Source organism: Linepithema humile, chromosome 5 (assembly GCF_040581485.1).
Source record: "Linepithema humile isolate Giens D197 chromosome 5, Lhum_UNIL_v1.0, whole genome shotgun sequence".
Lineage (NCBI taxonomy): Eukaryota > Metazoa > Arthropoda > Insecta > Hymenoptera > Formicidae > Linepithema > Linepithema humile.
Genome location: NC_090132.1, coordinates 28,015,143 through 28,042,286, shown reverse-complemented (window position 1 = coordinate 28,042,286; position 27,144 = coordinate 28,015,143). Strand labels below are relative to the sequence as shown.

The 27,144-nt window shown below is 39.1% G+C and overlaps 2 protein-coding genes across 8 annotated transcripts in view; one reads left to right on the top strand and one right to left on the bottom strand.

Annotated features, from left to right (window-relative positions):
* The window catches only part of Notum (palmitoleoyl-protein carboxylesterase notum), a 454,423-nt gene that overhangs the window by 267,047 nt on the left and 160,232 nt on the right, over positions 1-27,144 (bottom strand). The gene's annotated exons all lie outside the window — the stretch shown is intronic.
* KaiR1D (Kainate-type ionotropic glutamate receptor subunit 1D) overlaps positions 1-27,144 on the top strand; it is a 345,484-nt gene that overhangs the window by 283,362 nt on the left and 34,978 nt on the right. For all 7 annotated transcript variants that reach the window (XM_012377144.2, XM_067356340.1, XM_012377142.2 and 4 more), the window contains one exon: positions 3,876-4,033. In XM_012377144.2, coding sequence (XP_012232567.2) covers positions 3,876-4,033 — 158 coding nt within the window. The remainder of the gene's footprint in view (positions 1-3,875; positions 4,034-27,144) is intronic.

Genomic DNA, 27,144 nt, shown 5'->3' with positions numbered 1-27,144 from the left:
CGCGTTGATCTTGTTAAATCGGCAATAATTTCACACCACAAGTAAAAAAAAAAAAAAAAAAAAACATTTTAAGAGCGTTGTTTTGTCTCATGATTTATTATAAAGTTACCATCAATCTGTACAATAGCACGATTTCGATAATTCTGCTTTATATAGCCACCATTATGCCTTCGATAACTGTAAACAAGTGAATTTTCATTTACGAATGCGTGTTTTGGCTACGTGCATTTTCTATATAAAACATTTTTAGATTATAAATTTGATAAAATTATTGAACTTTACCATGTTTTTAAAACGATGATTTAATTTCAATAAATTTTGATAAAATCATAAATTGTATGCAAAAAGAACACAATGGCCGACGTAATTATTCAAGCACAAACTCGCTTTTGTGGTGCTTAGTGGCAGCGATGTGGTCAAGGCATTAGCATATATTTCAGAAGGTCAACCAAGCTACATTTGTCATTCCATATCGCATTTCAGGACCGAATTTAAACAAACGCTGTTTCAGTGCTCGATATAGTTTAATTCGTCGACCTAGTTTAATTTCTTTTATCAGATATTACAGAATTTTAAAAATTCTATGTAATTTGAGATTTTATCAACGAAAGAGAGAGAGAGAGAGAGAGAGAGAGAGAGAGAAAGAGAGAAAGAAAGAGAATGAAGCTCTCTTGTTAAAATATATAATATTAAATTCGTAATATAAAAATTAGTAACTCCAAGAATATAGCATTTAATTTATTTCTTAATTTTGCTAAATCGTCAACAAACTGCAAATGATTTGAACACTTATTTCGTTATTTTCCGCAAAATTGCTGTGAAACACTTTCGCGCTGCTGACCTGTTAGACGATTAAGAGCGTACCTTGCCAAATTCAGTAAATCCCTGCTTCGACAAAAACCCACAGTATATAATCACCGTATTATTAATGAACGCGATCTGGCTATTCGCCAGCAGCCGCTGTCTGCGCTTCCTGTGACAATCCAAGCCTGTTAGCATCGCAAATGGACAAGTAACGGGGTCGATAACTGCACCGTCGCCTCTTTTAACATGTAAAAAAAAAAAAAACGACCGAAAATGATACACAGTGGTATCGTTGAACCTCGCATAGTTTTTTTATGGATATTGCGTAAAAAATAACGAGCAACGCTGCGAACGTTCGACGTTCTAAAATTACTAACTACAAAATCGCAGCCTCGTACGCGCACAGTACTTGTAATAAATTTCATAGATAAGTTAATTTTGGAAACTGAAGTCAGATAAGTTTTGAATATCTTGCTTGAAAGTACACTTATCGTAGTAATTTCTACGCGCATCCTACTTAAACATGTTTCCAAGTTGAACTTACACCATTTTCGTAGTAATCATCGCATATTAATGTATATTTAGAACTTTCGATTTTAGCAACGCTCAATGTAAAAAATGAAAATAATTAAGGATACATAAATATAATATAAAGTACGAAAAATATATGTGTAGATTACATAGAATCAAAAATATTCAATAAAATGTACATTTTAACATTCTGGACGAAAAAATTGATCTTTTACTTCGCTGCCACTTTACTATGCAAATTTTCAAACTGAAATAATCAAATCTCAAAGTCCAAATTCTATTGTATTATATATTTTTAATTACTTTAATCGGTATATCACGTATGCAAGATTCATTCGGCAGAGCGTGCGAAATGATTTATTCGCGGCCGAGGTAGAAGTTAAGGGTTAACGCAACGATCTACTGTACGTGATATCGCGCACTGGTTGAAATTATTCCGGAAGAGTATTATGTAGCTAGGCGCTTGGTTTCTTCGCCAAAAGTGCAGCGAAGTAAGTGAAGAAAAATCTCGAGGCGGTTGGTAATATAAAATCTTGAGGATCGTAAGTTCGCGGGTTTGCTGAGGAGAACGAAGTAAAAAGGGAGAGAGAGGAGTAGCGGAACCGCGGCGGAAGTTCCTCGTTGAAAAATATACATTCGCTCTTTCATGCCGAATTTAGATTATCGGAAAAAGTGCGGCTGCGAAGTGTGCGTTACCGGCGAAGTGAATTCTCGCGAAAGCGTCTCGCCTTCGATTCGGCCATTGGGAAGCGTCACGACTGTGTGATACTTGTTTTCGCAGTTAAAAGCCTGGGCTATAGAAGAGCTACCGCACCGCAAAATAAGTTGCAATCACTTACAAGCTACTTTACACAAGAGATACTCCGTTGCATCGTGTGTATGTGTGCAACATGTAACAGAAAATGTATAGTAGAAAAAGTTTATATTGGAAGCGAAAAACCGCTTCGCAAACTGTGCTTCGTAGTATTTATTTTATCGTTATAAAATATGCAAAATATAGCAATGCAATAAAATAGGAATTCTTTTACGAAAACATTAAATCTATAAAATTCTTTCGTTAAATCCATGCAAGCCTTTAAATAAAGTTTTCCCTTGTTTTATCAGCTTTCATTGGCAATGACAATTATTTTTAACAAGCCGATACTAACTGATGGATCATGAATATATCATTCGTTGACGGTGCTTTAAAGAAAATTGATGGAGTCGGTAATAAGCCCCTTATGAAAAGTAGCGGAGGACTGCATTGCGACAATAACGCAGTATTTTTCAGAACAATGTGACAGACAACTGAGAAAATATTCCGAAAGATATTTTTATTATACCGAAATAACAAGTCTTCTACAAGGAGAAAAGGCGGCAAAATGTGATAAAAAGACAGCACTGACCGCGGATAACTATGATATTTTACGATGTTTGGCGACAACAGCGCCTATAGAGCTCGCGTTTGACTCGATTCCAATTTACAGTCAAAACCGACGACATTTCACATCGGGCACATATTGTAATTCAAAACTCTAACGGAATTCGAAACGCGAGACATAAATGTCCGCGCGCAAATTTTTCTTGCAATGTGCCGTTGTATTTTGTCGCAATATGCAATTTATTACTAGCTGTGAATCGCAGCACAGTGCATGGTTTTCATGCCCACGAATCTGCATATTTTTTTGCACCGGCGCTTTATAAATGCGCATATATCGTCACTTTATATAGACACATTTAATAAATATCGATATATGCCGCATAAAAACTCGTTAACAATATGTTAGTTAACGTTATAGCAAGCAAAACGTTAAGCTTTTTAAACATAAAAATAATATTTAATAATGTTTTGAATTTATCATACGTAAAATAAAAAAATTGTGTTCTATATTTTGTTCTTTTACCTTTTTTACGAACTAGCAAATGCGCAAACTGTTCTCTGATTGATAAATGTACATTTATTACACGAAAATAACGATTAATTCGTGCCAATTTATGCAATGATTAATTTAGTGATATTGCAACAAAATTATCTCGACATAGCCTTCCCATTTGTTTACGCATCCATAAATTAACTAACTCAAATAACACATATTATCACCAAACAAACAAAGGAATTTAAAATTGATATCGTATCTGAAATTTTATGTAAGAAAAACGAGTTATTTCGCATATTTTCACATATTTTAATCGCAACATGAAAAATATTATAAAAAAATATAATGAACATTATTAACGTATAATTTATATCATTACTTCTTTATATTTTGTATCTCATTTAACAATAATACATATGATATTTTACGTTACGCGCATATTTCAATAGCATCACTTCAGATATTACATTTTATTTCATCAAGGCCCATTAAGCTGCATGTATTGTGAATTTTTAAGAGATATTAAACTCTGGTACTTGTTGCCTTTGCGTGATAGCATATTATTACGATCGATGTAGACAGCCCGAAAGTTAAATTACACCGCAAGAGACGTAAAAGCGTTACGGTAACAGTTAACCCGACTGTAATAATAACATAGCTTGTGATTGATTACTCGTGTTCCAGGCGTATGTCGATCTGGTGAAGGCCTGGGGCTGGAAGAGTTTCACCATTATCTACGAGAACAACGAGGGGCTCGTGCGATTGCAGGAACTTCTGAAAGCGCACGGACCTAGCGAATTTCCCATTACGGTCAGACAGCTGAGCGAGGGATCGGAGTATCGGTGAGTTGGTTCCGTCTGCTCTTTTTCTTCCGCGGTGCACTACAGCTTCCTTTCCAGGGTAGTAAGCTCGTGGTATTAAGCCCCTCCTCCTCCCCCCCCCCGCCCCCCTCCACGCAGTCCCACATCGATATCCTTATCTATCCTATATTCCTCATTCGTTATACGACGACTTATAGACTTACGTCCTAGTTCGTAAAATCCGCATGATATTCTCAAAGAAATTAAACTTTTCAATTTTATGCATTACTTTTATTTTTTATATTATTTTCCGTGTTAAATTAAAACAAAACAATAATATTTTAAATTGTAAATATTGGAAACAAAAACATCGTATTAATGCTAACTGTCGCCTCGTCACTGGATTGATTTTTCGACAGTGAGTTAAATCCGTAAAAATTCTTGCGGAGTTTTTTCCACCCCATCAGAATTTATGTATTCAATTTTTAAAAATTGAATGCATTCGGAGCCATTTTCCTAAGAAGCAAGCCGATCGCATTAGTTCACTTAGATCAGTTTATTTCTTCTCCAGCCATAATGACGTTTAAGTCGGTTATTGATGCTCCTATTCGATTTATTTCCTCAAGCAGAATCAAACAATATAAAAAGATATCTTCATCATAAGGCGTTTATCGAGATGGCTTATATCGCGAAGGAAAGAAAAATTATATCGAATGCCTCATTAATCTTTTTGGGGCTCTTTTTGATTAAGAAGGGCATCTACGTATTAAACTTGAGCGAAATCGAAGCGCTCGCAGAAACTCGGTTATCTTTAATCGACTATTCTCAAGATTTGGCTTCTGATTCATCTTGCGCAATAGACATTCACCCGATCGATCGTTCTCAATCGCTTGCAACAGCGCATAGATTTCCATCGTGTTCAACACGTCGAAACGGCCCAAGAGCGGCACTTGGTTGTACGCGATCGATATTATCGTCGCATTAACGGCAAGCCCAAACATCAGTCGTATCGTACGCGGCGCACCGCACGACTGCGCACCGAAAATGGTCCATTAAGACTGAAACGTCGTGTCGGCGTGTAACGCTTACTACGACGATGATCTTCTTAGGTAGAGTCGTGACGCGGAGGTGGTATCGATCGTCAGGTTGTGCTGTCGGTTAGAAACTGTGTCAACTGTGAGGTAGCACGCAGCCAATGGGCGAATCTTCTGCCCTTGCGTTCTATTTTGCCCGATAACCTGTTTGTTGCGCTCACCCTTTCGGGCGATAATGGTGGCGGGACTGCCTCGAGGAACACCTCGCGATTGCGACGTTCCTATTAAGCTTCTAATTAAAATTCTATTAAAGTACAATCAAAATGAAGTAAAAAGTAAGATTTATCTGCTCGCACTCTTAAAGTTGAAGTGATAAAAATCTATAATCTTCATCCGCTAATAATTAGAAAACTATTTGAAAATTCATTATTTTTGTTAAGCCGAAATCAAATCTAAAACGGCAGATAAAAAGAGATGCGTGGAATTTAAAACAGTTTCTACATTCGAAGTTTTTATAAAATTTTACTTTAACGATGCGATAGTTGCGTGGCAATTAAGATTATTCTTTTTTTTTTACTCTAGAAGTCGATATATTATCGTTCACTCAGAGAACTGTATCCATCTGGACCTCTGACGGGATTGAAGTATATCTATGTTTGTCTCCTGCATCGCGCCATATTATTCGTTCTGCGGAAAAAGTTTCTCGTAAGTTACATTATTCATACGAACCATCCGCGACGGTGACTTATTGCCGCCGCCCTGCGGCTAGAAGGTTGAAACGATAGGGATTTGAATAAATTCGGTTAGATTTGCCCCTGGACGTGTAACGTATCCTGTCTTAAAATTCAGCGCTTGCAGTACGCTCCTCTTGTTTCAGCAAAGCGTCCAATTTACAAAACTTCCGTCGAATCACATACCGCATGCGGTATAATGCATTGCGCGTCTCTTCCTCTCAATGAAATGAGATCGTTTCCGCGAAATACCCGCGTAATAAGGCAACAGTCTCTGTTTCTTGAGACTTTATCTCAAACTTTTACCGTTAATCTTCAGGCGACGGCGCGACAAACAAATCAACATGCGCTTTCGGATATGTAATATTTAATGAAGAAGCGTCACGCAAGTGAAAAGTATCGAGAGAGCAACGGAAATGGGCGATTGTTTTAATAATTTAATACGCATTATTTCAACCGCAAGATTGGCGAACTCGGACTCGATCGTATCTCCTCTTGTAAGATTAACTTCCACGCGCTGACTTCGTACAGTTATTCCCGACGTGGACGAAGGAAATGAACGACGCTCGCGGAGCGTAGCGCAGCCGCGAGGCGGAAATGAAGTCGTATCTTATCTCGGTCCCGCTCCCTCCGACCACTCACCGAGATTCGCGAAGTGAATAATTCCCCGACTATTCATTTTGGCGTTCCGCTTTAGCGTGAGCGCTCACAGTATGGACAAAAGGAGGGCGAGTGAAGCCCGCATGGAAACAAGGACCGGCGGGACGGCAAAATAAAACGCGTCCCTTATTTTTCAAGAAAGGTGCAGACGCGGAGAGAAAACGACGCGTCTAAAACTGAATCTTCCCGAAGCGAGTACTGTAAAATGAGTTAAAATTGCACCGCGCGGATCTACAGCCGGAAAGAGTTTCCGCCGGAGTTTGACACAAGAGAGAGAGAGAGGATATCTATATAGAAACATGGCACTTTGATAAGATAGAGTTCAAATTGTAATTCTACGTAAGTTCGAGTATGAATAGCCGGCGAGAGCTCGATACATGAATAGCACGGGGATAGTTTCTCAAAGCGAGATAAGAATGCGCGACTGTACTCGTACGGCGCAAGTACGTCATAGTGATTTCTGTTGGAACTCACGAGAGCGCGAGATAATCTCTGGAGCTACGACTGTTTCGAAGCGAGCGGACACCTGAAAGTGCTTAGCTTTCGCGGAGGAGATTCTGTGAGAGAAACGGCTCACGAACGGATCGACAGCATCGCGCTTTATCGTGGAGAACACTTCGACGGGCGAAAGTGGGAGGGGAACCGACACGGAAAATCGCAGGAAGGAGAAATACGTGAGTTCCACTGGTAATACAGCTCCGCGGTTAAACTGCTAGCCTGCGCAAACAGTTGCCGCTGCACTTCGTAGGGCAGCTGACAGTGATATAAAACTTTATCACCGATAAACGCACCCGAGCGCAAGATGACCGCCCCGAAACCATTTTCGACACGGTCGGAATAATATCGCGCGTTCGTGTTTACAAGTGATCTCTATGCAACAAGTATGCCGTTGGAAACGCGACTTTAAAAATCGTTTGGGTAACACAAGTTATAACTCGTAATCATAAAAAAAAAATAAAATAAAATAGTTAAATAATGTACTTCACACTATCCAGCCACACCAGAAGTAAAGCGTTTATCGCAATTTGATTCGAATTAAAAATATACAATATTGAAAGTTTTTGGGATTCTTACAAAATATTTCGTATACTAGCGTTTTCAAAGTTCCACTTGCAAATTCTAAAAAACATACATTAATAACATAAAAGTATTTACGCAACTTGCAAGTTTCAAGTATTCCGAAACTATGTTTCACAGACGACCTATTTTTCAATATCATTAAACGGATGCTTAAGAATTAATATTCGCGTGCTTCACCGTGCACGAACTATCGTCGCGTTTACGTTCAGCGTTGCTTAATCTTTCGCAGATTCGAGAGAAACCGCGAGGGTGCGTTTGAGTGGTAACTCAAACCGTGTCTATATCTAAGTTCCGAAGTCGATTCTAAGGTTCCGCACTAAGCGAACTGCGAAAGGCTGCCGCCGCCATTGCCGCTAAGTCACTCATCTAATGGAGAGAAACGAGAAGATGGAAGGAAGCTGCGCGCGCGCGCGCGCGCGCGAGGGCTGGTACAGCATAAGTAATTGAAATGTTTCGAAGTCAGCCGTGTGGAAACACTCGGGTGTATATACACCTGCAGTTATACGAACGGCATGATGATAAGGAGCTTCACCCTCTCAAGAAGACTTCAAACGCATCGGCCAATACGCCTTGGCTATGGATTTCGGGATAGTTTCGCCGTTCTCGCAATCTCACAGCTGGTCCGGCAGACCTTACGTCACGTTTCCCGCCGTCCGATTGATCAAAGGAACGCGCTCTGCCGCGAGATGAACGCGCCTCTTTCCTTGTTCCGCCTGCTTCAAATTAGGGAACATCCGCGGAACTCCGCGTGCAAAAGTTTTTCTTTGATCGACTACGCAAGGTTCCGCTTCGACCGACGCAGGAAATGGAATTTTTACTTATTTATACCGCGATGCGGTGTAATGCATCCTTTAGTTCTTTCTTACGATTCCCGTCGTATATAAAGTAGAGCAAGAGATTGCTGTTATCAGGCCATAAATTGTTCATTCTTACAAAAGCTACTATATCTTGACTCGAGGTGTCCGTTGATTTACAAATTTAGATTAGGTAAACGAAAAATGTGTGGGAGTTGGCGAAGCAGAATCGGTATTGAATAGCTGAGACTACCATATAAATTTCCAGCCCGCTGATAAGAGTAGCGATGTTTAGATAAGTAAAATATCTATGCATACGTTATTCGTGCTTATCGTGTATGCAAAGCTGCCCTGAGAAACATGACGTCCATCGTAAAGTCGCTGGCCGAAATGATTTCGCGTCTCGTGTACCTATATTTTTTCAACGTTCGTGCAGACATCGTTTGTCCGCCATGAATTCGCTTAATACTGCAACTCGTGCGGCTCTAACACTACGTTTTATGCTTCTGGTTGCCATAATAATTTTTCCTGCGGAAGCTTTCTCTCTCTCCCTCTCTTTCTTGCACTAAAACCACCATTGGGAAGAGCAAAAATATTCACGCACACACGTACGCGCGCACATCAATGTATTCGACATGTTTAGGCAGGATTTTCCCGGGAGTGTAAGCAACGAGAAGATCTCAGATTTCTGCCACTTTGCAAACTTCCGCGATAAATGTTTGATGAGCAATGAAATCGAGCCGAGATAGCGAAGGTGAACGACGATGCGCGTAAAGCTAAAAACCATGTTTTAAGAGTTTGCGGTAAAAATATCTGAATTCGGAGCGCCACGTCGACGCTATCAAAAGGTAGATAATGCGAAAAAGATAAAAAATGTATTTTTAAGGAAAACGCAATGCAATATTAATCGTTGGTTTTGCAAACATTACTCAGTGAATTTCCTAGCGTGCGTTATTTGCAAACGAATTGATTTCAATTTATTTGTTAATTATGAACTTTGTATTTTTATAACTTTGATTCCAAGATTATATTCTTGATTAAAAGATTTAGATATATTTTTGCTTTTTACTTTTTACGCATATAAAATTCGAACATGTTTTATTAAGACTAGATTATTTTTGAGTATTGCAATTTATTTTTTCATATCTCGCAAAGAAATTCAACGTCTATTCAGTCTAAAATATTTGACCTTAATCGTAAATATCATTTGCAAATTCAGACTAAAGCTTTTACAGATTTAAGCTTTTCAGAAACCATTTTTGATATTTACATGGATGAAATCACCTGAGAACAGGTGACATTGCCATTTGACAGGTGACAATGAAAGGTTTAGAATCGTGACGAGTCTTTATCCGTTTCACCACTTTCTTGTATTTGTCATCGTCGGCTTCTACAACCAATTTGGCACCCGTCAATGTCAGATTATTGTACGGGATGCTTGTTTGAAATCTGAAAATTCGCAGTCTTCTCATAACGCGAAAATCCTTGCAAAGATTCAGCATTCACATTATTCAAGATATTTATTTCAAATATACGCTTCTGTTTGTGTTGATGAGAGACTAGAAAATTACTTGCACCTGCTGAATATCTTAATTTGATATTTATATTATTCTGAAATAATTATGTTGGAGTCATGTCTCTGGGACATTATGTGTACAGCGCGGCACTAAGTTCGCGTATTTATTAGTTAAGCGCTTTTACACCGGGATATTTATCGCCGCAGGTGCTTTGCGATAATGCGCTCGAAAACTCGAGCAAGTGGCAAGTGCTCCAACAGTCTGAGTCTGCACTTAGCGAAAGCAAAAGTTCACGGTAACTCGGCAAAAAATAATATGCGAAATTTAGAATACGGATAATTCATATTCGCGGCGCGAAGAATATCGCCATTTTGTGAGCGCGCGCATGGACAAACAATGAATGCCGCGTATTTGCGCGCACGAAAAGCGCGCGTTCAACTTCGCGGAAGAAGCAAATTAAACATTTCACTTGGTGACGACGAACGAGCGTAATACGTTTTCTTCCGGCGGCAATTTATCCAGCAAGTTAAACCCGTCGACGACAGTTGCATTCAATAACGAGATAAAGCGGCGGTGCGGCTTTCGCGCAAACGCAATCTTTGTTGCGGCTGCTGTACTGAGATCGAGGAATCAAGTGGCGACGGAGATGCACCATGAATAATCTCCCAGGAATATGGCCTTTCCAGTGCATCCGGCTGAATCTGCATCCAGCGATGTACAGCGGGGGGGAACTCGGGTCCGTCGGGGTTAAGCGAGTTTCCTCTCGGGGGAAACAAATGAGTATGTTAATTCAAGCGTAAAAGTGGGCACGGTTAAACCCTCACGTTCGTTGCCGCTGCACCAGCATTGTATCCGGTTTCCTTCTCTCGCACTGTGTTTCGCAACGATACAATCAATTCTCTTGCATTTAACAACAAGCACTGCGTGTACTAATAAACTCTAAGCACAATTGAATCGTCTGATACAATGTTTTTTCCTAAATACAAATCTAAATACATGCTTAGAATGGATAAAGTTATAAATTGAAGATAACACAAGTTCCGCGCTGAACTTTTCGATTTTCGATATAAAATGATGAAACTTAAAATGAAAATTAAATTTACAAATTTCTCTGGAAAATGTATGTGTATGATTTATAATTCATTTTTCATAACTGTGATTTATCGTATAAATCTAATGAATAATAATCACATGAATGCATCTATTAAATTTTAATATATGTTAAAATTATTTATTAATAAAGAGATAATCAAAATATAAATATCATTTTAATACACGAGTAGCAGGCTCGCTATTAACGAGAGGATCTCGCATGTCGCCGTCCGTAATGACGTCCGCGATGTCGGCAAATGTCTCTCTTGACAATGGTATTATAAAAGATGTTTCAGCTTTTTGCGCCTTCTTCAAGACTCGCGCGCGGCAACAACGATGGAAACAAAAGCGGCGATTATAAAACGACGCGGCAAACGAGCTGCGCCGGGGATTTCTGGCAGATGCAGTCGCGCGACAGTCGAGAACTTCCTCTCCGGCGCGGCGCCGGTTCTGGCGACGAGCAATTTTGTCGCGAGCAACCGTTTGTTAAACCCGGAACTTCCCGCGTGCGCGCGCGTTGTACCCCGGGGAGAGATTTAGCCGCAATCTCGAGACGATAAGCCACGGTCTCTTCTCTCCTCCCACACCTCCGCGCCACATGCGGAGGTATAAATACGTGACGGAATGATACACGGTCTTCCGCAATGTCGCCGCGTCGCGTTGCGATGACGACTAGCTTGCCATTGTCGTTTCTCGGTTGTCTACCCCCGCTTGCGATCCTTCAACGCCGAAATATCTCGCGGTTTCAATCGCTCGATGGCGCGACGCGATTAATCTTAACCTTGTAAACTCGCGTGCGATTTAATTTATTGTCGCAGCCACGTTCCGCTTTGCAGATTCACTGGATTCCAAAGCACGTTAGAAAAAAATTTCCAACTCCTTTTCACGCTCGCGAATACGAATGTACGCGCCAAAATAGATTATAAACATAATTCCGTTCGATTGTAAATACGGGACTCGATGTTTAAAAGGAGACTCGTGTTAAAATTCAATTCCGTCGAACTCCAGAGGCGCAGGGAACGATCGACTAGGCGAAGCGCGGACGACTAGGTAAATAAGGTGTGAACGATGAGTTATCGCCGTGCAAACTTTCTCGCCTCATCCGTTACCTTCCTCGAATGGATTCTTCTGGCTGGGTTGGCGGTTCTGCCTTGCTTTCGCCGGCATCGCGTGCCTCGCACACCTCTCCCGCGGCGCGCGGAGCCGGGATGAGAAATGATCTCGGGGGTTAGTGGCTGCGTGTAAGTTACATCTCGACGGACGGCCCCGTCGTGGAGTCGAGTACAGTTCACCGAATAGCACGGGGTAACTGCTGGCGCACAAGTTACCCTGTCGTCACCTCCGACATTCTCCCGAAACTCCTGAAACGCTCGTTAGGATGAAATTAATTTTATTTACCTTTAGCGTTTTCGATTTATTGTCGACGATTCCTCGTCCCGTTCGTCTGCGATATATCGTGTAGAAATGATCGCTCGCGTATAATCAAGTTACTGACATTCGAAATAAACGCGTATCACACTCGCGTATAAGTGACGAAAATTGTGAACAAATATGACAAAATGGAAGTTATGGAAATATTTTATTTACAGTGAATAGCAGTGCTTAAAAGACTGAATAGAATTTGAAATTTGGAAACATATATAAAAAAATAAAGTGTTAAATGTGAAATATGATTTACTCTTTAAAATTTACAAATTTTTTCAAAAGTTGAGTCACACACTTGTGTGAAATTTTCATTGCTTGTTCTTAAAATAGATTTCCTTGACACATCCAGCAAATAATTGTACAAAGTGAGATGATTAATGCCGAGAGACGCGGCTCGATAAAATTCGACACGGCCATTGATTCCTATGAAAGCAATTCGTTTCGTAGCTTCGGCACACTGCATCGGATTGACAGTTTCGTGACGAAAAGTGTACCTCTCTGTATTGAGCATGACTCCCCGATATGAGGTGTTACGAGAGCCGGAACGATTCCATGAAAAATTGGTTTCCCGATAAAGCAGCTGTCGTCGACAGATAGAGGTCGGTCGCCTCTCCTCCACTCTTCGATATAGCACGAAGCGCGGATGCGCCTTAATTTATATGAGTCTTCCGTTGCATTCCACGGCGTTTCTCTTCGTCGAGGGAGCGAGTTGCGAGATTCTGCGGATAGTATCGATCACGGGGCAATTTCTTTTTAACGAGGTCCCGCGATAGCTTCTGAAAGCGAGACTCCGATTTATAGCGCGAAGATCGCGGCGCGGGAGCCGATCTCAGCCCGCGCGTCTCCCCGCAGTCGACAATCTCTGGCCGTCGACTATAATCTCGATCCTCATCTTCGGATTTTCCCCCAGTGACGGTCCGAGAAGGCGAATGATAGAATTTTTCATCAGTGGTGGCCGTTACGGCGGCCTTCGTCGATTAATTAGAAAACTTCCACGCTAGATCCACTCAATTTCTTTTAGTTCCGTCCAAACTTTAAATTACTCCCGACTCGTCGGCAGGGTTTACCATGGCAAATTATATCTGAAGCTTAGAAAGAGATGCAATAATATCTAGCGAATCTTGTGCGATAAAGTATGTAAATTTTTCTTTAATGAAAGATGTATATTTGCTAGTTTATAAATTATCACTTTATTGCACGTGACTTAGCGCATCTCAGAGCTGCGAGATAATAGGCCACTTGCCCCCGTTGCTAAATTGCAGTGTACAAATCGCAATTATGCGCCACAATTGTAAAATTCGTTTCCGCCCGAGCTGCACGCAGATATTTTATTCCAGCGAAACGCCAAGTCTAAGGCGAGGCAGCAAACGTTAGACTACTTGTTGACACCAGTAAGTTCATAAACAGCAAACGCGATTAAGAAACGCACGAGTTCACTCGCGAAGCTCCAGCTATTAACGAGACGTGAACTTTCCCGCATAAATTACAGAGTCGAATTACATAATTGCCACCGCTTTGTGTTAGTGGATCAACTTGCAATGAAGCGAGACTTTAAGCGGGACCGCCGTGACGTGCGACGAAGTTAGTGCATTCGTCTTCCCTCGTTTTCTACGGCGCGGTAAAAATGCTGCGCGAGACGCGGTTTTCTATTACGTACACGTAGCGACGTCCCTGCGCGAAATACTGTTTATGCGCGTGTACTTGCAGCAAGACAAACAGGCGGATAATATAAGAGTGTGTCTAAACGCGTGCTTCTCCAGGTTATATGAGCTCTCAAGTAGAGAGGCGCGCGTGTGAAATACCAGAACATCTGCAATATCGTCGTTCGTCCTAATATTATTCATTGCATTAATATTTCACGTTCACGATTCGCATACAAGTATCTCGAACACGTGTGCATTTGCAATTCAATTTTTGTATATCACATGTAAAATTTTTTTCACATTTATGTAATATATACAAGCTTTTAGTGAAAGAGGACACAGATTTTTAATATTAACATTTAATTTTAGTTTAGTAATATGTCAAATTTAATAATACCCATTCCAACATGGCTCTTAAAATTTTTCTAAAAATATTTTATTTCAAAATACAGATTTATTAAAATATAATAACCCCGCCATTTCATTACACAATATTACGTACACACACACAATCTAGAAAAATAAAATTATTAAAATTCTATTAAATTGTATATTCATTTTTATTATATTTTTAATCTTGATCATAGCTTCTTTTCAAATATAAATAAAATAAAAATAATTTTCATTTGTGCGTTGCAATTAAAAAATTTTTTAATAAACTTCAATTTTCGGACGCTCTCTCATTATTTAAATTTAAATACTTCCTGCAAAGCAAATCAAATTATATATATGTAATTTTGTTATATAAACCTTTATTTATTTGTCCTTAAATATATATCTACTTAATTGCCAATGCGAACTTGGAGAGCGACAGTTATCGACAACTCAATCGTCGCTCTAATTCAAACATTATTGGTTATCGAAGTGCCGTAGCTTCGCGACTTATCGGGAAAAAAGTTTCGCGACGTCATACATAAAGTATCAGCATGCATAACGCTATTACTGACCTTCCCGAGTTTTTAGCGCTCGTACCTTTTTCATGCTGCGACGTATAGCAGATATTACCGTCGTCCATCAACTGCTCGGCTCTTTCAAAAGCGGCATATTATCGTGCGCACAAAAGCTGCTTTATTCAGCCATCGCTGCGTATCGAAACGTTGCAGTTTCACAATTTATAACTGAAACTTTCCTATCTCAGCATACGTTCAACAATTCTTCAGCGCGACAACAAGCGTATAAAAATGTATTGTCACGTTTCGTTTTCATATATGTCAGTAATCGTCAACATTTAAACAACTGCGATATTTCACGAGTTTGATATTTACATTGAGACATTTACATTTTATTTTGCAGCAGTATAAGCAATCTAAGCACAATGCATATAAAAAAATTATTCCACAAATAACTTATATATTTCACGAAAACAAGTCGGATTTAATGACTAGATAAAGAAGTTAAAGAAGTACTTGTGTGTAGAGAGCGCATTTTAGCATCAGCATTATGCGAACGCACTAAGCGTCATTTCAGTGATAATTATTAAAATGAGATATCGGATAAGAATCGTTCATTTTCTAAATGATTCGGCTTCAGGTTTATTACCAATATCCATGCTCCGTCCATGTTCTTAGGATATTACAACATCCATCACGCATCTCGAGTAGCGTTCTCGTCTATTTCCCGAAGGACGATGATGCATCGTGTCTCTTATACAATTTCTTAAGTGGTTGCGCACGGTCATATTTTCCGAGCGGTCGACAAGAACATTTTACGTTTCCTGATGTATGACTAAATCTGACGTTTCCGCTAGCCCAAAGCGCGGTCGTCAATCCGCAGGGATTAAAAGTAAGGGAGGAAAGAACAAATGTCATAAAAATGTTTTTAATAGTTCGCGCCAGTAACCCTCCCGATATCTCGGAACCAAGTATTCAAGATACTTAAAAGTATCGATCCCCGATAACTTGAGTGAGAAAAATTATCGACTACTGATACTTATCAGCTACTAACCCACTGAGCTCTCAAACGTTCCAAAGAAAACGCCGACATTTACGACCCCAAATTAATAAATTGTTATTAATTAGCTCGTGCGGTTGAAGATAAAAATGTTAAGCAGCGTTTTAATTTCCGGATTGTAAAGATTTATTTTTATTTTATTTGTGTATAATTTTTATACTCAATGTACTTAATATTATTAATCTATTTTTTTTATATACAAATTTTGTTTAATTAATGCACAGCTGCGATTATCACATGGTACTCACAGTTTTGTGCAAAATATGAGACAGATATTGCCAGTCGTCGCTCAATTTCGTGCTAATTTTCGAAATATACTTCACACGTCATAATCTTTATAAGATAATACGATTATTCGTAAATATATGCGAAGGTATTATAGCTTTTACACATTTATGAGTATTCTTATTTTCATTTCGGAGAAGCCCGAGTGTCTTCGGTGCGCAAGCTCGAAGATGAGGCGAGTTCTCTCCCGACAAAAGTTTAACCCGCGTTACCTCGATCGCGCTAACGCGAGTTTGAGCACGACTCCCGCGCTGAAACTCCGTCGTTGTGCGACCAAGTAACTCGTGGGAATTTGCAAACTAACTGATGGAAACCTCATTTCGCACGGGCCGGTCTTCAGAGTAATGCTCACAGCGTCGCGCTTCCCGCGGAGAGCTAACAGAGCCGAATGGATAACAGATACGTAAGAGTGGACTTAAACGATATTGCGCTCTCTGCCTCCCCGCTCTCTCTCTCTCCACTGTCTTTCTCCCGCTGCTGTCATAGCAGGATAAGACATGAAAGCTGAAAATTTGTAATGGTGAAATTTGTGGAGAGAAGAAAAGAGCATCTTGTGTTTTCGCAGAAGAGAAGAAGCAAACATTCTTTATGAAGACTACAAGCGTATCTGTGACTCGAAAATGGAGATGGAAAGCGAGCAAAACCGCGCCTCATAAATATCTCGTTTATGTTTTAAACCCTACTAAAATTATTTAAACGAAGCACAAATGTTGCGAAATACACGAATTAATAAGAAGTATATATACTTTGAGATGAATTCAAAATTGACTACATAAAGTTTGCTTCAATTTGCATTTAATTTAATTGAAAAAAATTGTGAATAAATAATTCGCGAAGAAAAAGCTTTTCTCTGCAATATTAATATCACAATGACAGTTGAAAGATTTATCGTCTGTTCTGCATGTAAAACGAAAGAAGGATTCAAGCCTTTCAGACGGGGAAAAAGGTCTCTTCGCGTAAGTGATATCGATTAAGGTTGTATAAAGATTTGTGACTGCTTGAGAAGTGCTTATGTAGCAAAACGATCGGTCCGACCGTTAAAATCTCAAAGAGATTTCTCTGGCGCAGTCGTTAAGGAGTCACGGTTCCTCGGTTTCCACCGCTTCCTCGTTATCGAGAGGAATCGTCTGCTTTACGATACTTCACGCAGTAACGTTATTAACGGAGCAAGAAGCTCGCCAGCAAAAACGTGGCAGCTTTCAGCAGCTAACTGGATCGAAGGCTACGAAAGTAGATAATTCGTAAACACAAAGCGCTTTTTGGTAGACGTGCGACGACAGGCTGGTGGGTCATTTTCTTGCACAGATTACGAAGATTCGAAGTCTGGCGCAAAACAATGGGAAAATTTACAATACCCCGACGGGTTTGAAACTTTGGCAGCCGAGCTATCTTTCGCCGTGTGACGTGTCCGGAATACGGAAGAAGCGCAATAAAACTCGCTGCTTAACAAGTTTCTATCGTAGCGCTCGTATCACGATGCGTTATACGAATTACGTTTTCATGAAACTTGTGAGCACGTAAATGGACTGCTGTAAAGAAACTTCAAAGTCGACGAATGTTAGAACGATGCTGCGAAAATGGGATGCATAAACATAATGCATAAGAATTCCGATCAGGCAGAAGACGTGAATCTATATTTTTGATAAATACGCATCATTTTTCAGAGATTCAATATAACACAAGGCTTAACTCAAGATATAATCAAAGCAATCTCTTACTGATTTTTTCTATTTTCTGTTTAAGAAGGTAAGGAACGCTCTTTTCCCTTGTTAAATACTGAAACGTACTCTCTTACGTCAGTTCTCTCTTTCTTCATTCAAGTCATTTTTTTTTTTTTAAATGCCATCACTCTATTTGCCATTTCGTGAGATGAAATGTTGCCGGTCCCGCACGCGGCTTCCGATCTTAATTGCTCCGACGCATCGGACTTTGCAAGATACACACGGGACAAGTAAAAGTTTCATGGCGCACGATTCCGCCAAGCGTAGCTGCGGCCTGCACGACTGCCGGTGCGGTCGCCGTGAGATTTACAACACGATGCTACCCGTGCGCGTGGCTGATCACGGGCCACATCGCACTTACTTCTTCATCAAAGAACTGTTTTCACGCATTCTTCGCAAGATTGGAAATTTATTGTGCAACTCCCTGTGCAGCGGCACAGCAATATATATTCGACGGAATGCTCGGCAGACGTGTTATACCGCCACTTCGTATATTCGGTGCTCGCGTCCCGTCGGGGCTTCTTCGCTTATTTCTATCCAGTCAGACGCACGGCATGTGTCGCGCATGAAAAATAATATCAGCCAGAATGCAACTTTGTGAAACAAGAAACAAGAGAAAAGATACGCGGGTATCCGAAGTAATCGATATCCATTTTTGCGACCGAATCGACCGTAAAATGTACAACGGTGTATCGCATACTGATTTCAGCAGTAAAAATATCAAAGTTTTACACACTCATAGCATTGATATAATTTCTAACAATAGTATTTCTGTGTGTAGCATTGTATGTGTTATATTTTATTACAAAGAGTAACTTTTTTCAAAAGCAAAAACTATCAAATTTTTGTACAAATTTACTTTTACGATTTTTCGAACAATAATTGTATAAACGCAATAATAATTGTATCGTGTATAATAAAAAAATAATATAACGCTTGTTCTATTAACAAAAAGCAATCTATCTAGACGCGTATAAAAAAGCAGATGTATATTTGAACAATTATTTATAAATAAAATTTTTTAATTATCTAAAGGTTGATCAACAAAAAACCGTCTGGTTTCATTAGCGATTGTGAAAAGGTCTCTATTTATGCGTAACGAAAATGGAAGACACTTGATATTTTGCATCGAAATTTACATCAAATTTATAACAAACAGCATATATTTGCCACATTTACGTGTCGCATAATACAAACTGTAAACTCGGATTTCTCCAATTTAAATTATAATGCAAGAGCATCTATGTAAATGTATATTACAACGAGTTAACAAAACGAACAGCGTCGTCATTACGTCTAAATGTATAATGGATGAACGCGCGAAAACGTTGTCAAATGCTCAATGGCGTAATTCTTCTAATTAGTATCGTCCGATGCAGTTTCTACATAATTAATATCACGGCAATCATTATCGTTAATTGTGCGTACGAACACAATAAATACTAATAATTTTTCTTCAATGTGTGCGTAAAAAAAAACACAAGTTCTTAAAACAGTAGACCAAAAATGCAAATTGTTTTCTAGGAACATATTCAATTAAACGCGACTATGTTACGAGAGAATGGTAGTGTGATGAAAGCAGCAGAAAGCTCATTAAAACGAAATTAAGGGGCCATTTGCGTTTCGAACACTCGTTAGTGTTCCCAAACAATGATATACATGTGAAACTGACAATGTGGGGAAGAAAGTAGAACCGTCATAACGGCAAAAATCGTTTCGCGGTGCGATTTAAAATACATGAGCAGAAAGAAAAAAAAATCAAGGACAAAGAATAAAGATAAAAGTAAAGGACGAAGAAAAAGTACAAATGTATGTGAATAACCAACTTCAGCGGGTAGAGCAAGTTTCGCTTTTTCGCCCCCATACTATACGAAACTTCGTCGAAGATAAGCATCCGACTTGGAACGCGGTAAACGCGCGTCTTCCTGACGACACAGACAAGAGGAATAAATTACTTTCTTTATTCTCGAACGTAGTTTACGCTCTGGTCCGAGTGACCCTCTTCCAGTTTATCTTCGGCACTGACTCGTCCAGCAGCCGCCGAGATATCGATTATTTCTGCGTTCCAACCGGGTTACCCGATACAAAAAAGGTACGATCGCCTGTACAGTATTGAGAAACGAAGCCGGAAAAACATCTGCCAGGGAACATCCGCTAAGTAATTAATGTTACAGCAACAAAGCACGCGCAAAGAATGAAGCTCATTGAGCGCGCATACTTGTATATGGTTTCTAATTTCCAAAGTATTTTAAGCAGTACTGATTAAAATTTTTCATCAATTTCATGGAAGAAAAAGTAATTACAAATCTTATCGTGAAACAAGGCGTAATAGTTATAAATTTAATTTTTGGAAGAAAAAAATGGATATTTTTATGGAAAATTATATGCTTGCACGTATTATTTCGAACAGTCGTTATAAGATTAATTAATTAAATTAATTAACATTAATTTTGTAATTTTTTAATTAAAAAATTTAATGTTTTTAGTAGAAAAAATTGGAAAAAACTTTAAAAAAATTAAAAGTTTCAGTTCAGAAATTTTTTTCGAAAAGTGCTTGTTTTAACCGAGAAGTTTGCTAAGAACAAATATGTTCATCGCAACACAATTCTTTTTTAATATGAAACATTCTTTTATGCCAAGAAACTTTGGAAGTTTTCATAAACATTAACTTTTGCAGTATCCATTCACGTGAAGAACGTTATGCAGTGGCGCAAAATCTCAAATCCACCAGATTCTATTAATTGCTGTTGGCTCACGTATGAATTGGCGCATTGACCGGTTGCAATTACTTGATGTTGTGCAACCCGACTCTGCCGAGGGTGTGTCGACCGCGATTAACCCAATTTTCCGTTTCTACTTATATCACGGCGAAGGTTGCGATTATATATTCTAGGAGCAAGTAGGAAATGGCCGAGTAAGTTAATTAACCGAGACCGTCGGCGACGTGACAGCCACGCCGTAATTATCTCATTAACGTCTGAGGTAAAGGGGAACAATGAGGAATCGGCGACTGTCGCGTCTTCAGGACAGAACGCGAATTAAGAGCAGCACATGCAAAGAATAAAGCCGTTGGTGCACGTCGTCGCGTCGCCACCTCCCGCGTGCTTTGACTTCTCGCAGCGCGCTCTGACGCGAAATTAATCCGTATGCGCTCGCGACGCTAAATTATTCTCCTCGTTTTATGGAACGTTTCCGCATTCGCTCCTCAGAGCTTTGCCATCGGTATGCTTGCACTTTTACTCGCACGGCTGACTTTCTCGCGCTGCCACGAAGCGGGATATGAGTAACGCGTCCGGTGTTTAAAAGAGAGACGAGAGCCAGCGGGACGATTCATCCTGAGCCGGAAACCGTGACAAGTAAAGATCATATTTCGCACGTACCGCCGTTTTGGAAACATTTACGAATTGTAACATTTCTGAATAAAAAAAAAAGCGCGGTTGATAAAATTGTTGTAACATACAACTTAACTTGTCTGTTTATTTATTGCCTGTTTCCCTTTTTTTTTGTGAAAATTTGTAAACTATGCAATTTTTTATATTACATCAAAGAATCTTAATTGAGATTTGTACTAATAATTATCACGGGATTCAATTAACGTAATTCGACTTTAATCGTTTGAGTGGCAATCAGCGCGTTGAAGTTTCGCCTGTTTCATGTCAAAAAGTGCTAGCGGGCGTTGCGGTAGTTTCACTAATGCTCAGAAAGTTAAATTAATCCTTCAGTTATGTGAGAAACGGAAAATACATTAAATTGTACCTTTGTTTCGTAAGAGCTATTCTCGGATATTGAATTAAATAATGAGATAAAAGAAGGAAGTGATAGTGCGATCGCTTAATACTTTTTGCGATCACATTCTTGCGATAAGTTAATAAAAAAATTCTACATAGTGCAAAAATTTGTTCAAATATTATGATTGTAGCTATTTTACACACAAAACAATTACAGATTAATTAAATTTCTGAAGATTTATTATTTCATTTCCATTTAATGCCTAAAAATAAAAAGATTTAAAACTTTTTTAACGTTTTAAATGTAAAATATCTAAAAATGTGTATGCAAGTCTAGTTTAGAAATATCATAAATTTCAAATCAAGAAGTAGATAGTATTTAACATTATTTCCGAAATCTATCTTCACCCATGTTTAACAAACATAACTTGATTATCACAATTAAAGTTTACTTCTGCAAAGTTTGTCAAGCGGATAAGGAGAAAATACGCGCTTGTATTTTCTAAACGTCGCCGTGCGCTGTCTCGCGATTATGTCGGCCGCATGTTACACTTTTCCAACTGCGGTTACTTTGAGAGAATACAGTTTCATACGCCTGCCGGATAAACTACAAAGAAGAATGCTGCCTCTTCGAGGTGTACTATTCAAGCGCGAACTCGCGAGACGGTCGTCTCGTATATCTTCCACGTCCAATGATCAAGCAGTTAAGCGACTCTATTCCTTCTCGGGCAGTTTATTAAGGAGCGCCGTCTTAGGAACTTGAAATTCGTGTCGTGAGTAAAACTTCAGGATTTGAGAGAATAAAAAGCCCTCTCTCCCGCCCCTTCGCCCGTCTTTCCCTCCAGCGCCGGAGAGGCATGATATTTATCTTGTTTCCGCAGAAGTCGGATGCAGCTTCCTTAAAATAATAGGTGGCGCGAGAAAATTTGTTCCGTCGCGCATCTGTATGATATTCCTGCGGCAGTCTCAGACCCGGAAATAAGCCGCGCGTCTCCTTTATTACTCCTACCGGCGCTCTTATCGCCTTAATTTTAAGTGTAGAGCGCTAAGGACACTCTTGTATCTCGTGTTTACGCGCGAATTTCACGACTTCGCCTTCATTGTAGCGCGCGAAAAAGGATTCCGACTGATGTGCAATAACGACGTATGTCGCAAAAACGCCGCGTGTCTATTGCGAGTAAATTGTTCTCTATTTCAGATGAAAAGTGTAAAGTGAAACTCTTTTTTTTTTCAAATTTTCTAAAATTTTTGGTATTCTTTTTTTCAAGAAGATACGTAACACAAAAAAAACTACAATTTTTGTCATTATTCACGGAATATTTTCACGATTGAACAGTTACGGCTAGTTCGCCGAAACAACGGACGTGATATAACAAAGAGCACAGTTTCCGTGTGTTTTTCCACAAAAATGGCGAGTCGGCCAAGCTCGCGGAACAGACCGACATTGTGACAAAGTATTGCGCGGACTAGCGTCCCTTTTTGTGGGCCGTGGTTCTATAGAGAAATCCATCCGACTCAACGCCAAAGGAGCTTCCTGTGGCTCGTCGAAAGAAAAGGCACGACGTAACGCAGCTTTGCTGTAACTGACGCAGTGATTCTCTCTTGGGGCAACCTGAAAGTACGTAACAACAGGAAGCCTGCTTATCTTCCTCCACTTCTGTTCCGACTCCTCCTTCCGTTTCCCTCAAAATCGATTCGCTAAGTTTCTCGTTGAGGAAACCTCGACAGGTGAAGCAGGGTCGCGAAAGGTATAATGAGGTAGGAGACAATTAAGCAGAAGAGATGAATTCTTCTATTAAATATATATATATAAAGTCTACTTAACATTTAGAATTTTATCCTCTTAGAAGATCGAAGCAAAACCATAAGCACTCAAGTATTTTTACTAAATAATATATTTGATAAAAGAGAAATAAATTTATTTTAAACATTTACAAAAAGTGCAAATGTCTGTACATTCAAGGATGTAATGTAAAATAATTTTAAATATTATATGAATCAAGATATATAAAATATATTTAATGTATATTTTTCCTCTTTATTCTTTTTTTATTATTGATATATTCATAAAAATTAAAAAATCTATATTAAATATTTAGAGTGCATTCGCAATTTGACATCAATGAATATGATATAAATTGTTCAATCAATTTTCTGTTTTCTTTATTTTCCTTTAAATGAAAGTTGTGTATGAAGTCTACTTTAGAAAATATATTATTAAATTGCACAAAACTTATATCTTAAGATCCGTTCTTCGCCGACCATCAAGAAATGCTGCGTTTGCTTTACTCTTACACTGTCCTTAATCACCAAGCCACTATTGCCACAATCGCAGTCATTTCAAGAGGACATCGAGAGACTTCGGCTCGTAAAATCAATGCGAAATCGAGAATCGAAGTGAATCAAATCAATAAAAAAGAACTTAGCCGAAATACCGTACACAGTAATATCGAACAATGCGCCATGCTATTTTTATTACTTTCGTGGGTCTTTTCCGAGAGAATAAAAGCACTCTGTAACCAGGATCACGCTAACTGCCAGGCGCCGAGTAGAAGCATCACTCTTGCAATGTGTGGCAGCCGCAATAAAGCATTTAATGGACACGACTGGGCTTTATTGATTATTCGATTTCAATACACTGTCCGATATCAGATTCAATCGACCAGCTACCAAATTCAATCGACATAAAATGAAACTTACGTAAGTAACAGATAATAGGTACTTACATCTTCATCGCATTGAACGATATCACAAACTACTTTTAATAAAGATTACTAAGTAGAAGAATAATTGATTGATATATTAATACAATATAGTAAAAGTTGAATTAAAATCAAAATTGACGGGCTAAGTTTATTTAAAAAAAAAAAAAAAAATGTTTGAACTTCAGCGTTGCACGCTCACGAAAAATTCTGAACTCCGTTTACCTAGCGCGGCATATAATTCTTACAAGACAAGCAAGGAGCGCTTAACATGTTACATGCCGAGGCACGGATATTTCACTTCGGAGAGAAATCGCGCGCGATTAGACGCGCAGTCTCGGCAGTTCCTTGCATCGTCGCGGAGATTGCGCCATTTATTTAGCGAGGCCGCGAAATTGACATGTCCTCGGCGTTTTGCATTTCCTTGATGAAAAGCAAATATTGGAGCGGCGCGTAACCGTCGAGGATATTGATTACCGAACATATCGAATTGCCGGACGCATTTTTCATCATTTTTCCGTTCTTCGCCGTCCTGCCTGTTATAAATCGAGCGGACCCCGCGTCTCGGATCGCGCGTATCTGATGAATGATTGCTTTTGCTACGCTATACTGACGCGGCTATCGACTGTATCCTAACGAGTATATTAATCCATTAAAATCCTTATTTCAGATACTTGAAACAAAATTTTGAAAAATTTTCAAATCATAAAATGCGCGAAAAGAGATTTTATTCTGCATTCACATCACAATCATATATTCAGTCGCGAGGACGTAAGAAACGGGCGATGATTGCAAGTCTCGCTCTGCATTTTTATCCTCCGCTTAACAATTCCAAAGTTGCGAGATCCACAACATTGATTCGTAACTTTTTTCCCGCATGCGAGATTAAAAATTCCGGGAGACTGTGTTCTCTCGTCGTTATGCGTCTCGCGATACGGCGTCTCTCGACTTTGTACAACCTCTCGTAGGAGGAAGGTTGACTATCGCACGAACTATCTCTGGAAACCTATCTGGAGTAGCGGCGGCAACGGTCGACTAAAGTACCGCAAAGAGTGGCCTCTTTACAGGAAAAGAAAAAAAAAAAAAAAAAAAAAAAAAAGCAAGCGGAAGACGGTTGCTCGTCTTGCGTTAGGCTGTTTGATTCTTTCGAGAGTGCACCTCGCAAAAGCAAGTATTACATCAAGAAGAAAAGCAGTCTCGAGCATAAAGAGGCGTTTTTCTTGCGAAACAACGTATCGATTTCTCATCGTCGGCAAAGTTCATACGCGCGTGATCGCGCGAATGTATCTGTGATCGATTACGCAACCACATTTATCTTTCCGCTTTTATACACACATTGTATGTATATATATAATAAGCTGTAAAAGTTTATATCGACGATACAAAATCCGATCAAAGACAGCGTTTGCGTTTTAGCATGTAAACCGTCGCTTTGAACGCGTATCAAAATAACAATTTGTAACAGGATTCGCGACATTCAATCAATCACGATAATTGGATTCTCTGATTAGCAAACCTACGGAATCGCGACAAGCTACGTTATTGATTTACATTCGCATATCATTAAAATGCGCAAAGTTTCAAAAACTTGTGCGTGTCAACCACATTATTTTTGAAATAGAGATCTCATATGTTTGGAACGTAATATAATGCCGAATTTTTGTGCGATAAAAATTCAATTTTTATATACGACTCGTGCGAATTATATACGTTATCGTGCATGTCCAAAACACATGAACTTTGCGAAATCGATCAGCGAATAACACCGGGCGCACATGCAGTACACATTAACCCTTATTGGATAAATGTCTACCACGAGTTATCCTATTAACGCAACATGATTATTGCAATATCTATAACTATCAACGTGATCGAAAATGCGCGTAGCTTAGAACCGATATGAACGCAATATGATAACTAATTTAGAGTGACAATCATTATAATTGCATAGTAATGAGTGCATATATATTGCACAGCAACAATGCACGGCAAAGAACGGCATAATTATCCTATTAATCGCTAAGCGTTTATTAATAAAGATAAATAATAGCAATACAGGCGTGTTTAATCGGAGCAAACCGTTTCCAAAATAGTTTTGATAGTTTTCCGATAAAGTAACGTTATTATTGATTTATTATCGTAAATAAGAGAGAGAATAAAGCCGAGTAGTTCAACTCAAAACCTTATACTTTACATGTAAAATTTCCAAGTCTGGCTTTTAAGTATTTATACTTGTACATAAATCAATGTTTTTCTTTCTCTCGCGTAAAACAATATTGTAATCTGGCAGTATTATAAAAATAAAGTAAAAAAAATAATGAAAAGTTGCTTTTATTTCAGAAATATATCATAAATGTACTCTTGAAATCGTCAAATAATACTGTGCATGCTCTAAAATGCACGTGCATTTTGAACAAACATTTTTAAGCACGCAATCCGGACTGAACAATGTTTGAGCTTCGTATTGAAAATGTGAAGTTTTTCAAGTGATATTAAACAATGATGTTAAACCAACTAGAGCTTTTAAAACGGTCTCGAATAAAGGCTAGATCCGACTCTCGAAAAATTCGGTAAGCCCTTGGGAAGCTAAAGGGTGACAAAATACGAGTAACCAGCATCGAAACGCTGAAATGATACTGCAGGATTTCGAGGCGCTTCACGGCTGTCCTTGTAATATCGTAGAGCTACCCAAAGACAGGGTCTATTCCGCGAAATACGTGATGCTGTTGAACGCTTATTACTATAGTAAACTGCCGCTGCGAGGGAATGACGTAACCGTAATGCCGATTAA